The sequence below is a fragment of the Lissotriton helveticus genome, chromosome 8 (assembly GCF_964261635.1).
Source record: "Lissotriton helveticus chromosome 8, aLisHel1.1, whole genome shotgun sequence".
In the NCBI taxonomy this organism is placed as follows: domain Eukaryota; kingdom Metazoa; phylum Chordata; class Amphibia; order Caudata; family Salamandridae; genus Lissotriton; species Lissotriton helveticus.
This window is the reverse complement of record NC_136069.1, coordinates 1,297,913,729-1,297,929,683: the sequence shown is the minus strand read 5'-3', so window position 1 is coordinate 1,297,929,683 and position 15,955 is coordinate 1,297,913,729. Positions and strand designations below refer to the sequence as shown.

Here is a 15,955-nt window from a genome sequence, read left to right as displayed (position 1 = left end):
GCAGCGGTGGCGGCAGCAAACAGGGGGCACGACTAAATTCAGGCAGAGCACACGAACACAGGCACAACAGTTATATATGGCGCAAAAGTGATTATAAATTAAATAGAATATTAGAATAAATTAGTGCACAAGACCGGATCCTTGGCGGCGATTTTCTGGGGCACAGCAGCTATGGGGCACACCGGAGACACAGCGGCAGGGGTCAGGCACGAGGTGGGTGGAGCGACCGGCTCTGACCTTGTATTTGAGGCAAGACAAGTCGATGGCGTTTCGAACCTTAGAAAAGATATAGGATCATCATCAGGACATTATCAATGGTATGCCTGTGTACATTTTGCCTGAAATAACTAGGTCCGGGTCACAATGACTGTCGAGGAGGTTTGTTCCAGGCGAAGACCGATTAGAAGTCCGAGCCGAGTAAGAAAGATGCAGAGAGCCGCAGGTGCGGTCTGTACAAGTAGAGGTTGAGTCAGAGTTGACCTAATTAGAAAGGCTGTAACAGCTTAATTAAGTTACTGGATGGCATCCGGTGTATTTCGGAGGATGACAGGTTATTGCCGCATAGCAGTCTAGGAATCAGGGTCCAAGAAGGCCTATTTCAGATGGCTGCAGTATATCTGGGACGGTAACCCAGTTAGCTGTGAGCCGTGTCCACGGTCTCAAGTATCAGGGGAATCTGTGATTAGCCGCTGTTACAGCATGTCTTGCGTCTCTACACGCTTAGATTAATAGACTCCCACCTGCTACCATGTCACACGAAGAACTTCAAGAATATCCAGTCACTGCAACAGACCATAACTGTCACCACTCATTATAGTCTTGGTATTTGGAATTTTATAGGAACTAAAATACCCCTGTGAAAAGATACAATGTTCTCCACTGGAGGAACAGGATAGGATACACAGTGGTATCTTGAGAACTAGGTGATACTGAATAACAAACACACACACTACAGTCCACATCCTGATTCAATGAGATGGACCCAAATTAACCCGATTCACACACAAGATGCACTAAACACAATTGCAAGAAAGCCACAAGATAAAAGACCCGTATCAACATCACTCACAAGAATGTTCAGCCTCCGGACAACAGGCACATTGTCCGTGAACACATAGATAACAGAGTAGGACTACACAGTATTCTTACGAAGACACATATAGAGGAAGTAAAAGCACTTTTACATTTTGTAATAAGAATATACAACTCCCAGGCCTAGGCCTAGTTATTTTTGTTAAGACTAAGCATAAGGGTACAGTAATGGGGTCGTAGTAGAAAGTCATATGACTTGACCCCCACCCTATGAACAGCCAACATTGTGATAGACTTGTGTGGGGCATTTTGTGGAAAAGGGCAGTGCCAACAGGCCACATCTTCAACAATTTTCAATTTATCATGATCTCATTTGCACTTATAACTTGAGCACTATTCTCAGAGACAAACTGATGAAAGTATTCTATTAATATGTGGTTACTATGCGTTCAAATGTCTGGCTTGTGTTTTTTTTACATATAATAAACAGTTTTGAAGAAGATTATATTTGCCTCTTGAAATTGGTTACTATTGTTGGGCAATCTTATTGATTTCAGTTGCAATTTTTTCACAAGAAGATCCTCCCTATTATTTCAGCAGAGTCGAGTGTTCAAAACCATTATGGGCAACTGGACCTATTAGAAATACTTTGAAACTGTTCAACTTCCACCAGGAAAAGGATGGATTGTTCTTAAATACATTCAAGGAGCAAATGTCAGCTACATTTGCGGCACATCGCTTCGCCTTTTAATGACACATTTATGAGTAGCTATGTTTTGTACAAATGTATTTTATCTCCATTTTACATTATGATATTATGATAAAATGTACTGTTGTGATTCTGCAACTGTCCCATTGAGAGTGCATTACAAATTCCACGCACAAAACTTTGTTCCATTAACACCTCTCCAGAACCATCAATCATAGAAAATACCTCAGAATGGAAGATAACTGTGCATACACTGAATTGTAATGTGAAATTCTGATGTATTCTCTGTTCCGGACTTCTCTGAGTAGGTGGTGAATGTGTGTGAGGATTGCCTGATCTGAGGCAGGTGGAAGTAGGAGCGTCGAGCGGGTAGGGGAGGGAATGGGAAGACCACTTATGAAGGGGGAAGCACCTTGTCAATAAAAAAGGAGGGCCACGATGCCAGGGCAAGGCCTGGCTGTTGTTGCACTAACGTCTCAAGGGATTTTCCTGATGCTTCAAATAAGGTCTAGTGGTTCTGCACCCAGAGAAACTGGTTAGAAAATACTAGAGGCATATTTATCTAAAAGTAAAGCTGCTCAGTAAGTCACCTTGCTGTGGTGCGTTACAGGGAAAGTGCAAGAATGCGACATAGTTATCACAATATGGAGCATTTCATCCTTTTCCCAGTGCTGGCGCACAATGGGCAGACTAGTGCTAATGCAAGTACTGCTGCACCATGGTGCACCGGTGCCTGCCTTGCATGCAGGGGGCACCTTCCTGCAAAAAACACAACCCACCGAGGAAGTTTCCCCTTTCCAAAAGGCAGCACACATAGAAAGAGGAAGTCACAAGGAGAAACAAAGATATTTCGGCTTGGGAGGCACAGCATTTCGGCGCATTCAAAAGTCTACCAGGTATGGTAAATATGGGAATGCATCAAAATCCAAAGGTATTGCCAGGGAACACCCACGCAATGCCCATGGAATGCCTCTCTGGAGCAGAGTAACACAACTGAGTGATTTGTAATGCTCATTACTCTAGATTTATCAAGTCACTCAGTGCCACGTAAGGTGGCCTTGCGTGGCGTGCTAGATCACATTTTGGGGTTGTGTTGGGCATGCACCAAGTTGCGGGGTGCAAATACAATGCAGCCCCTACATAAACATGGTCCTGGGCCTTTTGAGATTGGGCAGAGGAAAATTCTACATGAGAATTCCACTCTGCCTGACTTTTAATCAGGCCCTAAATGTGCTTGGCAAAAGGCACCCCAATAATGGTACATTTAGGGTCACAGGAACCTCTCTGGCTACAAGATGGTGCAATGTGAGTTCTTAAAGTTCTTCTAAAGAGTGCCATGGGAGCACCCATATGTGGTAGCCCAATGGTGAAGTCTAGCACTACAATCATACTTTTGGTGTTGCACGGAGCAGAAATTGGACCCTCTATGGCTCTGTTTTATTTTCTCTAGTTCCTATACATACGTGCATGGTCTACGTGTGAATGTGTAGCAATTCTTTGGTGACACAGCACTCAGTGCAAAATTCTACCCATGGACAGAAGAGAGTGTGATTTTCATAATACAACACCAGATACCAAACCCATTATGGATAGTTTTAAGCTTGAAATAAAATTATAGCCGGAGATGATGTGCATGTAGTGGAGAGGGATGAAGAAGGCGCGAGCATACAAAAATCAGCTGTGGAGAAAGGAACTGCAATGCGTTTCCAAGGAGATCTTACCATTGAAAATCCACTCTTTAAGCTGCTTGGAGTCATTGCACGGTGAGTAGAGTCCAGTTCAATACTTTCATCCAGGTAGCCCTTGTGGAAAATATAAGAGGTCAATGATGAGAGTTTGTGGGGTTAATGCAAGTATTCTTAGAGAAAATAATGTACAATAAAAGCCTCTGATTTTATATATTTCTCAAAGCACTGAAATGCAGGCACCTGGTATTAATCTAGTCCCAGCCGCGGCCGGTAGTGGGAGTATCGGCCGGGCGGTGACGTGGGGAGGGGGAGGGGCAGGGTGGGGGGTAGTAATGTATGGATTACGGACTTTAAAAGGTAAGTAAACATAAAAATAAATGAAACGAATTTCGTTGCACACACTGCATCGCATTTGGTGATGCAGTGTGTGCACAAAATTATTTTTATTTATTTGTATGTGTACTTACCTTTAAAAGTCCGTAATCCAAACATTACTACCCCCCACCCCGCCCCTCCCCACGTCACCGCCCGGCCGGTACTCCCACGACTGGCCACGGCTGTCTAGTCCAATATCAGAGTTATGTAGCGGGTGTAATTACACGAAGATAATGGTCTATTGAGTTCAGCTTTACCTCCATTGCACAATCTGCTCAGTTTTTAGGTGGGTGACCAATTATGAGCCATATACATTTCCTAAGAGAACTCAGAAGAACTCGGATCCCCCACATAATTTGTTGTCTCGACCTTCAATGATTCCACAGATATGTACATTGAACGAATCCCTACTGCATTCAAACTACCTGTTGCTACCTTATGGCCCAGATGCCAATTATTAGCATACAACTTAGCACACCAAGGAAGCATGCATGTTGCAAGCAGCACATACAATTAATTACTAAATTCATTTACATCTTTCTTCATGAGTAACGCTCAAAAAAGTACCCCATGATGTGCATTGCAAAATTAACGCTCTGTGTGGTCTACTTCCAGTGCAGTTTCCTGTCAGGTATTCTACTATTTAAATAAGCCCATGTCTTGGATTCACACTTTTGTGTGTCTTCACAGTGAACAGAGCGCACTGAGGCCTTGTGCAAATCCCTCTGGAATTCTACGAGATGTTCGAAGTTTACCACATCTGGGGGGTCATTAGGATGGCGGGCGGCGTGAAATGGGACCGGCCGCCATAAGGGTGGGGGTCCCGTGGGGGCCATTAGGATGTGCACGCCACAGTGGCGGGCGCATCCTGCATTCCTGTCATTGTGGCGGGCTGTGCACTCAGCACCGCCCGCCAAAATGCCAGGAAGGCGGTGCCTGACATGTTGTGCATGGAACTACAGGGGTGGTACCATAGGTACCCTCCATGTGCACCCACCAGAGTCCCTGGGGGCCCGCAACGGGCCCCTGCAAGTGATTTCCGCATGCCTTTTCGTGGCGGCAATGCGGAAAGGCATGTGTCCGCCCCATACTAATATGGATGGCGGTGTCTAGCAGACACCGCTACCATATTAAACTCTTTTCCGCCTGGTCGCGACCGGGCGGAAAAGCGGCAGACAGTCTTTCCGTCCGCCGTGGTCCCCCCTCCATTGTAATATCGCGGGGGAATTGGGTGGCGGCGGGGACGGATCTCGGGCGGATCGCCACCGCCATGCGGGTTTGGCGATCCACCCAAGATCCTAATGACCCCCCTGGTATTTACAGGGTGAGATAAGATCCACATTCTCCTTTACATTTTGGCAGGTGAAACCCGCTAAAATTTAACGGAGGAAAATAGCACTGTATTTACCATAAAATTCAGATTTTTGTGCTATTGTTCGTGTTAATCCTCAAAAACATGCAATAAGTGCAATTTTTCGCACCTGATAAATTGCAAACCTGGAGAGTCAGATTTTATTGGGTACAATAAATAGCACCTACCTTCGTGGAATACCCGGGAGCCTTAGAGAATGGCAGCCCCCTATTTCCCACTATATAATGAAGAGCCTGGGACCGGCCGCCATAAGGGCGGGGGTCCCGTGGGGGCCATTAGGATGTGCACGCCACAGTGGCCGGCGCATCCTGCATTCCTGTCATTGTGGCGGGCTGTGCACTCAGCACCGCCCGCCACAATGCCAGGAAGATGGTGCCTGACATGTTGTGCATGGAACTACAGGGGTGGTACCATAGGTACCCTCCATGTGCACCCACCAGAGTCCCTGGGGGCCCGCAACGGGCCCCTGCAAGTGATTTCCACATGCCTTTCCATGGCAGCAACGCGGAAAGGCATGTGTCCGCCCCATACTATTATGGATGGCGGTGTCTAGCAGACACCGCTACCATATTAAGCTCTTTTCCGCCTGGTCGCGACCGGGCGGAAAAGCGGCAGACAGTCTTTCCGTCCGCCGTGCTCCCCCCTACATTGTAATATCGCGGGGGAAATGGGTGGCAGGCGGGGACGGATCTTGGGCGGATCGCCACCGCCATGCGGGCGGTGGCGATCCGCCCGAGATCCTAATGACCCCCCTGTTATTTACAGGGTGAGAAAAGATCCACATTCTCCTTTACATTTTGGCAGGTGAAACCTGCTAAAATTTAACGGAGGAAAATAGCACTGTATTTACCATAAAATTCAGATTTTTGTGCTATTGTTCGTGTTAATCCTCAAAAACGTGGAATAAGTGCAATTTTTCGCACCTGATGAATTGCAAACCCGGAGAGTCAGATTTTATTGGGTACAATAAATAGCACCTACCTTCGTGGAATACCCGGGAGCCTTAGAGAATGGCAGCCCCCTATTTCCCACTATATAATGAAGAGCCTGGGACCGGCCGCCATAAGGGCGGGGGTCCCGTGGGGGCCATTAGGATGTGCACGCCACAGTGGCCGGCGCATCCTGCATTCCTGTCATTGTGGCGGGCTGTGCACTCAGCACCGCCCGCCACAATGCCAGGAAGATGGTGCCTGACATGTTGTGCATGGAACTACAGGGGTGGTACCATAGGTACCCTCCATGTGCACCCACCAGAGTCCCTGGGGGCCCGCAACGGGCCCCTGCAAGTGATTTCCACATGCCTTTCCATGGCAGCAACGCGGAAAGGCATGTGTCCGCCCCATACTATTATGGATGGCGGTGTCTAGCAGACACCGCTACCATATTAAACTCTTTTCCGCCTGGTCGCGACCGGGCGGAAAAGCGGCAGACAGTCTTTCCGTCCGCCGTGGTCCCCCCTTCATTGTAATATCGCGGGGGAAATGGGTGGCAGGCGGGGACGGATCTTGGGCGGATCGCCACCGCCATGCGGGCGGTGGCGATCCGCCCGAGATCCTAATGACCCCCCTGTTATTTACAGGGTGAGAAAAGATCCACATTCTCCTTTACATTTTGGCAGGTGAAACCTGCTAAAATTTAACCGAGGAAAATAGCACTGTATTTACCATAAAATGCAGATTTTTGTGTTATTGTTCGTGTTAATCCTCAAAAACGTGGAATAAGTGCAATTTTTCGCACCTGATGAATTGCAAACCCGGAGAGTCAGATTTTATTGGGTACAATAAATAGCACCTACCTTTGTGGAATACTCATTCCCGGGAGCCTTAGAGAACGGCAGCCTCCTAGTTCTCACTATGTAATGAAGAGCCTTGCCCTTTGAGAGAGACCAGAAGGCTCCGTCAATGGTGGTTGTATCTATTTTGTTAATCCACCATGACAGCCGAAGGAGAATGCATAAGTAAAGAGGCAGACGATGCAGCCAGACATTCCACCCTTTGTGGGTAGCGTATGTGACTCCATCACCTCCTTTGGGATCAGTTAAAGGTGAGTCACACACTCCAGGAAACTTTCCATTAAGGCCTTGGAGAAAAGTCCATCTTGCAGATCCCAAGGTGTACTGCTACTGTGGCATGCCCTGTTGTAAAGCCTGCTCAATGAGAGGAGGGAGGGCACGCTCATGCAGATGAATCCGGAATGTGCAAGCAGAGAACCACTGCTGATGCAGTCTACTTTAGCAGACCCTGTATATAAGACACACTTTGGGCCTCATTTATGGCATTTGGCTGCGCTGCCCTACGTCAAAGTGAAAGGCAGAAATGCACCGTATTTAAGCAACACAGTTCATTCCTGTACTTTCTACTTGCACTGGCACTGTTTTGCCAGCCTAGCACCAACACATACGCCCTGGCGTGCCTCTGTTGCAGGCAGGATTTTTTTAGTGCAAGAAGGGGCATATTCCTGCACAAAAACAACCCTAGGAGGCATTTTTCTCTTCTACAGCACACATGGAAAGAGGTAATAACAAGGAGAAATAAAGTAATTTGTCCACGTTATGACTCACCTCAGGAGGTGTACAGATTTGTCACTTCCCCAGGTTTACATGTTTTTGTACATCTGGGGCAGCATCAAATTCCATGGTTGTTGCATGGGGAAACACACCACAACACCCATGGAGCGCACAGTGATGCGACGTATTGATGTGCGCTCAATCATCTTACTCATGATTTATGAAGCCACTCAAAGACATGCAGGGCGGCTTTGCATGGCGTCATAAGCCTTTATGAGAGCCCTGCATCATCACATGTACCACTTTACGTGGTGCAAATGTGACGCAACACTCTCAGAAATAAGCCCCTTTGTCTTGAAGGCCACAGAATGAGTTTGTATGCTCATATTCAACTTGTGTACCCTAATTCTATTATTGCCATCTTTCCCAGGGTATTAAACTGAGTACCATTAACTTTTGCAATTGTAACACCAGTTAATAAAGGCTTCCCTTTGGAATCAAGTATACAGCGAGGGTCATTATAATTAAGGCTCCCAGTTTTCCGTTTTTACTTATTATAACAGATACATACAGACAGAAAACAATGTATTTCCTTTCTGTATTTATGTTTAAAAGCAGATAAATACAGAAATTTGTGCTTCTTGTGAGTTACTCTCCCTTTTGTCCTTCATGAATTTTGGACCAACAGTTGAGCAGATATACAGTATGGAGAGTTAAAAAACAAGATGAGACTTCCTTAAATACTGGTATATGTTAACATATATCTGTATATAATGCCAATATTTACCTGTGGGTGTAGTGTTTTGTTTCATTTGGTGGCTCAATTTGCTAAAACGTGACAGGCATCAAAGTATGTGTGCATGTTTATCAGTTAAATATCAATTAAATAAATGCAGAAATGTAACATTTTTCAACTCTATTTATTCTCGAAACACAAAATAAACATGGATAAATACCAATAAGAAAGCCAAAAAATAAATGTGGATAAACGTAGACAGGAATGTTAAAAAACAAATACCATAAAACCTGGAGCCCAAATTATAATTGCTACCAACTCTAGTGCATGAAGCTTTTTATCTTAGTTTCCCCTCAGTGGAGGACTATATTGTGAGCTTCAGTTACAAAAATGGTTGAATTTCACCTGTACAATTATTAGCGTGTGTGAAATTCATGTAATTTGCTTTTGTGTACATAAAGGGACTTGCATAGAGTACCGTAGAGTTGAGTACAGTCTTGTAGAGTGGCACAGAATGGACTATAGAGTTGTATAGTGACATAGACTGGAGTACAGTGTTATACGGGGAGTAGTATAGAGTGGAGTAGAGTTTAGTAGAGTGCAGGGGAGGGGCGTAGAGTTTTATACAGTGGTGTAGAGGTTCGTAGAGTGGAGTAGACTTGAGTGGCATAGACTGGAGTAGGGTAGAGTGCAGTGTTGTACAGTGTTGTGTCGTAGAGTGTAGTATTGTAGAGTACCTAGGTGTACAGTGTCATGGTCTAGAGTGTTCTGGCATATAGTCTCATGGTATAGAGTGGAGAGGTGTAGAGTGGAGTGGCGTAGACTGGAGTGGCATACAGTGGAGAGGGGTAGAGTGGAGTAGAATTCAGTGAAGTGGGGTTCAATGGACTACCTTACAGTGGAGTGCCATAGAGTGGAGTGCTGTAGAGTCGAGTGGCATACAGTGGAATAGCATAGATTTGAGTGGCATACAGTGCAGTGGAGTGGCATAGAGTGGCATGGTGTAGAGTTGAATTGCGTAGACTGGAGTATCATACAGTGGAGTGGTACACAGTGGAATAGCGTAGAGTGGCATGGCACACAGTGAAGTGGCAGTGTAGTGGTGTATAGTGGAGTGGCCTACACTGGAGTGGTGATCAGTGGAGTGAGGTAGAGTGGAATAGCATAGAGTGGAGTGTTGTAGAGTGTAGTAGCATACAGTGGAGTAGCATGTGGTGTACTAGCATAGAATGGAGTGGCATAGAGTGACTGGCATACCGTTGAATAGCGTAGAGTGGAGTGGAGTACAGTAGAGTGGTGTGTAACAGCATAGAGTGGAGTAACGTTGAATGGCATGGCATACAGTGGAATGGCATACACTGGAGTATCGTACAGTGGAGTGAGTTAGAGTGGAATAGCATTGAGTGGAGTTTCGTAGAGTGGAGTTGCATACAGTGGTATTGCATAGAGTGGATTGGTGAATAGTGTAGTAGTGTAGAGTGGAGTGGCTTAGAGTGGAATAGCTTAGAGTGGAGTGGTGTGGAGTGGCATACAGTGAAGTGGTGTAGAGTGTAGCAGTGTAGTGCAGTGGCATATGGTGTAACAGTGTATCATGGAGTGGCCTAGGCTGGAGTGGCATAAAGTGGAGTGGTGTGTGCTGGAGTGGAGTACAGTGGAACAGTATACAATGGAGTGTTGTAGAGTTGCGCACCCAATAATAGAGTGGCAGACAGTGGGATAGCGTAGAGTGGAGTGGCATAGAGTGGATTAACATACAGTGGAATAGTGTACAGTGGAGTGGCGTACTGTGGAGTGGTGTAGAGTGGAACATAGAGTGGAGAACCAGAGAGTGGAGTGGCATAGAGTAGAGTGGAGTGGCATAGAGTGGAGTGGAGTACTGGGGAACAGGATAGAGTGGAGTAGATTACATTGGAGTTGCATACAGTGGCATGGATTAGAATGGATTGGTGTGTTAGTGTACAGTGGAGTGCCTTAGAGTGGAATAGGGTAGGTTGGAGTGGTGTAGAATTGAGTGGCATACAGTGGGATAGTCTAGAGTAAAGTGTTGTACAGTGGAGTGCCGTAGAGTGGCGTAGCGTAGAGTGCAGTAGCGTTGAGTGGCGTACAGTGGAGTGGTAGAGGATGGAGTGGCATACAGTGGAGGGAGAAGAGTGAAATAGCATACAGTGAAGGGGCGTAGAGTGCAGGTGCGTATAGTGCAATAGCGTATAGTGGAGTGGGGTATAGTGGAGGGGCGTACAGTGCAGTGGCATACAGTGGAGTTGTGTACAGTGGAACAGTATATATTGGAGTGCCATAAAGTGGAGTGATATACAGTGGAGTGGCGTAGACTGGAGTAGCTTACGGTGGAGTGTTATACAGTGGAATAGCATAGAGTGGCATACAGTGGAATGGCATAGAGTGGAATAGCGTAGAGTGGAGTAGTGTACAGTGAAGTAGCAGTGCAGTGGGATATAGTGGAGTGAACTAGATAGTAGTAGAATACAGTAGAGTGGGGTACAGTGGAATAGACTACAGTGGAGTTTCGTAGAGTAGCATAAAGTGGATAGGCAAACAGTGGAATAGCGTAGAGTGGAGTGGAATAGAGTGAACTAGCAAACAGTTAAATAGCTTATAGTGGAGTGGCATGCAGTGATATGGTGCAGACACGATCAGCATAGAGTGGAGTGGCGTACAGTGGAGTGGCATACACTGGAGTTGTGTAGAGTGGAATAGCATAGAGTTGAGCATGGTAGAGTTAATTGGTGTACAGTGTATTAGTGTGCAGGGGAGTGGCTTAAAGTGGAATAACGTAGAGTGAAGTGGCATAGATTGGAGTGGTGTACTGTGGAGTGGCATATAGTAGAATAGTGTACAGTGGAGTGGCCTAGGGTGGAGTGGTGTACAGTGGAGTGGCATACAGTTCTAAAAGCCACATGGTGTAACATTTAGGACAAGTACTATTGCAATACAAGTTGATCACTTGTAATCGTCAGGACATGTATTATTTGCAAGTACAAATGCTTTCCACTTAAAAATGAATATATATGCTTGGTAGTTTGCTTAAAGGACTTGCCAAACTATATGTAGGAAGTTTAATGCAATTGAATTGTGAAGCACTCTGAAACCCAATTTAGGTCATGTTCGCGCTATATAAAACTCTGAATAAATAAATAATAGTGTGGAGTGGCATAGAGTGGACTAGCATACAGTGGAATAGCATAGAGTGAACTGTCGTACACTGGAGTGGCCTAGAGTGGAATAGCATAGATTGGAGTAGTAAACAGTGGTGTGGCATACAGTGGCGTGGTGAATGCAGGAGCGGTGTACAGAGGAGTGGGGTAGAGTGGAATATAATAGGGAGGAGAAGCGTAGAATTAAGTTGCATACAGTGCATTAGTGGTGAGTGGAATGGCATATATTGGAATAGTGTAGAGTGGAGTAGCATAGAGTGGAGTTGCATACAGTGCATTCGAGTACAGTGGAGTGTCATAGAGTGGATTGGCATAGTGTGAAATGGCACACGGTGGAATAGTGTAGAGTGGAGTGGTATACAGTGGACTGGTGTACAGTGGAATAGTGTAGAGTTGAGTGGTGTGGAGTGGCATACAATGCAGTGTTGTAGAGTGGAGTGGCATAGAGTTGTGTGGTGAAGAATGGAATAGCATACAGTGGAGTGAAGTGGTGTACAGTGGAGTGGCATAGAGTGGACAGCGTATACTGTAGTGACGTAGAGTGGAGTGGTATACAGTGGAACAGAGTAGAGTGGCATAAAGTAGAGTGACGTAGAGTGGAATAGCATGGAGTCGCGTATAGTGGAGTGGCATACAATGGAGTGTCGTAGACTGGAGTGGCATACAGTGGAGTGGCGCAGAGTGGAGTGGCATGCAGTGGAGTGGTGTACGGATGTACATTAAATTGGTCAGGAATGTACAATATGGTATGCAGATTAATGCAAGACAGTGATTTGCCTGCATTGCGTTTCTCTAGAATTACCAAACAACGCAGTGCCAAGCTTGGTGGCCTTGTGTTGCTTTGTGTATGTGACTCGAGTATTGCTTTGCCCATGCGAGACCATGCTTGATGCAAGGTTAAAACAATACAATAATACATCTGGGCCTTAGTTATACAGTGTGCCATGGTATACCATGGTAACCTGGCAGAATATTAAGGTACATGCTGATGACAAAGCAGTATATAATTGGCTAATGGCTGCTTTTACAAAATTAATAGGTATGCATATTTTTATGTTTTAATACATCACCGATGATATTATCCAACGAGTGAGTTAGTTTTTTTTTTTTTTATGGTTTACATAGTGGCAGGGAAGTACCATATTACTTTTTTACATAATACAGCCTGTGTCCAGCTAATGGGTGTAAGTGTTTACAAAACGCATGTGCTCCTATTGCATGAAAGGTGTGTAGATGTATTGAACACTGTATAAATCTTTGTATTCATGAATAACACTGTGTGCAGGTGACAGTTGTCAACTTGTGTCCAGTATGTTAGACACAAGTTTTTTAATTCTGCAGAAAGTTTCCATTCTTTGAATGTTTAGACAGAATCGTCTCAGCATAACAATTTCTAGCTAACATAGAAAACTGTGTGCACCAGGTAATAACCTGTGCACATTTGCTTAATTAGCTAAAGTTTTCAGCACAGTATAAAGGCCTTTAGCACCTTCAGACCTCGGCTATTTTAAGCAAAGTGTTTCTTTGGACAGGTTTTGCATAGAGAGTACCTTTTTCTTAGTAGATACCTTTCAATACTCTGTTGTGTATTTCTCATGAGAGTTTCACTGTCTGCAACAGTGTGATACAAAGTGACATCTCTCCATAGAGTAAACACTGTTCACAGTACCCCCTTTTCTAATCCTATCAACTTAATTTCTCAATTCAGCGACTGAGAGGGGTTTAAAACAGATAAAAGCTATCTATAGTTGGGCATTCATTTTGGTACAGACATTGAGTATCTAGAGGAACTTGGCTTTCTCTGAACAGTTGTATACAGATTGAACACTGTGTGCAAAAAAGGTATCCCATATATCTGTGGTTGATTGTTACTGTGAATTAGGCTACACGTGAAGTGTATGGGATAAGGCCAATGTTGCACAAAACATATGCTTGCAACACCTAATAGGATTGTATTTGTGATGGCATGAATGACGCTTCATATTATTCTGAGCTATTTTGTACTTACTTTCAAGCCTCTAATGCCATACTTGTTTATAGAGTAAAGTGTACAAAATAATCTTGACTGATGTCATCAGTGATGCCATCAATTAGCTCATTTGAGATGTCATCAGAGATATAAATGATAGCCCAGAACATGCATGGCAGGGTGAAAGTTATAGTAATCACTACTAACTATAACTGGTAAATTTCTGTGTTTTTGTGTTCAAAACATTAACGTTGCCACTGACATATTCACCTGACTATGACGTCACTTTAACCATTATTTTTTCAGTGAATTTCTAGATTTCTTTTTAACATGCAGTAATATTTTATTACCATACGTAAAGTCAATCCCCTACAGACAGTTAAACCCACGCTGCGAGGATGGTCACAGGACTTGGCCTACAGCCAGACCCTGTGGCCAGTACCCCCACAGGTAGCCAACACTAGGCTGCGCGCTGCCTTCTGTCGTGCGCAGTGTGGGGTTGGTCACAGGGCTGGGCATAAGGCCAGGCACTGTGGCCAACCCACCTGGAGGCAGCCAGACCCACACTGTGCATTGCCTTTGAATGTGCAAGGTGAGAGGTTGGCTGCAAGCAGTCAACCGCAAGTTGTGCACAAGCTTCGTCTGTGTGCAGCGGGGTATTGGCCACAGGGCCTAGCCTACGGTCAGGCTCTGTGGCCAACCCAACCGGAGGCAATCAGCCCCACACTTCACATGGTCTTCAGCCGTGCACAGCGGGCGGTTGGCCACAGGACCTGTCTGTTGCCAAACCACCCAAAGGCAGCCCATCCCCCTGAGGCTGAGAACCCCACGCATAGCCTTTGGCAATGTGGGGTAAGGTTGGCCATCAGGCCCTGAAAACCCTAAGCCAGGGGGCCAAATTCAACAAAAAAGGGAAGGGTAATGGGTGGCTCCCCTTCCAGAGCTTGAATAGGCCCCATGGACCCCATTCCCTGATGCCTAATTCTAAGGAGAGGGGGGCATGCCCCCCTATCTCTAACCTTAATAGGCCCTGGAAACCCCGTTCCCCGTGGCCATATGCAATTAAAAAAGGAGAGATGGAGCCACGCGGCTCCCCTCCCCGAGCCTTTTCAGGCCCCGGGAACCCCATCCCCAGGGCCGCATGTTACTATGAAGGGGATAGAGGCTGAGCTGCCCCCTCCCTGAGTCTTCTTGAGCTCAAGGATACCCTTAAAAAGGGGAAGAGGGCTGCATGGCCTCTTTAGGCCCGGGGTACCCCATCCTCTGGGACCATGTAACATTTAAAGAAGAGGGAGCTGTGCCGCGCCCCTCCCTCAGCCGTCTCAGGACCCAGGGACCCCATTCCTCGGGGCCAAATAGACTTAAAAAGCAAATGTCTGCTCCCAGCCAGTGGGAGCATTTTTAAATCTCCCACCAGCTGGGGCACATTTAGCTTTGTTCCCATTTGGCAGGAGATAAAAAAATTCTCTTGCAAGATGGGAGCATACATATGTTTCCCTGACCACGGTAGTGCAGGCAGGGGAACTACTGTGTCCCAGGGTTGCACTCCCCGGGACACAGTCACTGAGGCAGCCCCGTGGGGTGGGGGTCCTACGGGCCTTTGAAGGGTCAGGGAGAGGAGCTGCGCGGTCCCCTGCCTTTAAACTTTATTTCGCCGCACTCACAAAAACACCTTATAGACCTCATAGAATGATATTGTCAAATGACTGCAATGCATCATGTAGAGACATGAAGCACTGTGGATGAGAGGTCCTGGACAGAACTTGAAATGCTACTTCTGTGGTTAATGGCTTGTATCTACTAACACTGTGCTTCTGCTGAATAAAGCATGTGTAAAAGGCCTGGCAATGGCAGGAAATGCACTACTTGGTGCAAGTGCAGAAACAGAAAATAGACTTCCTCCCCTCTTTGTGCCCACCCCACACTATGTGCAGTGCAGTAATATATAAACAGACAGAATGCTGTCACTCTCACTTTCTGACAAGCTAAACACCAAGGGCCAGATGTAGGTCACCAAATACCGGTCGGTAACGGCCGATTTCGGCCACTACCGACCGGTATTTGGAGTTTGGGATGTAGGGGCATGTTAATATACAGATTCGGTAATTTTACCGAATCGGTAAAATACCGAATCGGTATAATTACCGAATCAGTATTTTGACATGTGGGTAGCACTGTAATCAGTGCTACAGGGGTTTAAGAATTCTTAATTTACCACCAACTAGAAATTGGTGGCAAATTATGAAAACCCTTTAAAAAGCCTTTTTTCTTGTTTTTCAAACAGTGCCATGTTGCAGACATACATGCCCTAAGGGCATGTATGTCTGCAACATGTGCACCCATGCACAATTGAGGGGTGCAACAGGGTGTCAAAGTGACACCCTGCCATCCTTCA

General features: G+C 45.8%; 1 protein-coding gene across 1 annotated transcript in view; it reads right to left on the bottom strand.

Annotated features, from left to right (window-relative positions):
- SYTL5 (synaptotagmin like 5) overlaps nt 1-15,955 on the bottom strand; it is a 684,371-nt gene that overhangs the window by 171,546 nt on the left and 496,870 nt on the right. Inside the window, exon 11 of the mRNA XM_078658261.1 lies at nt 3,463-3,543. Coding sequence (XP_078514387.1) covers nt 3,463-3,543 — 81 coding nt within the window. The remainder of the gene's footprint in view (nt 1-3,462; nt 3,544-15,955) is intronic.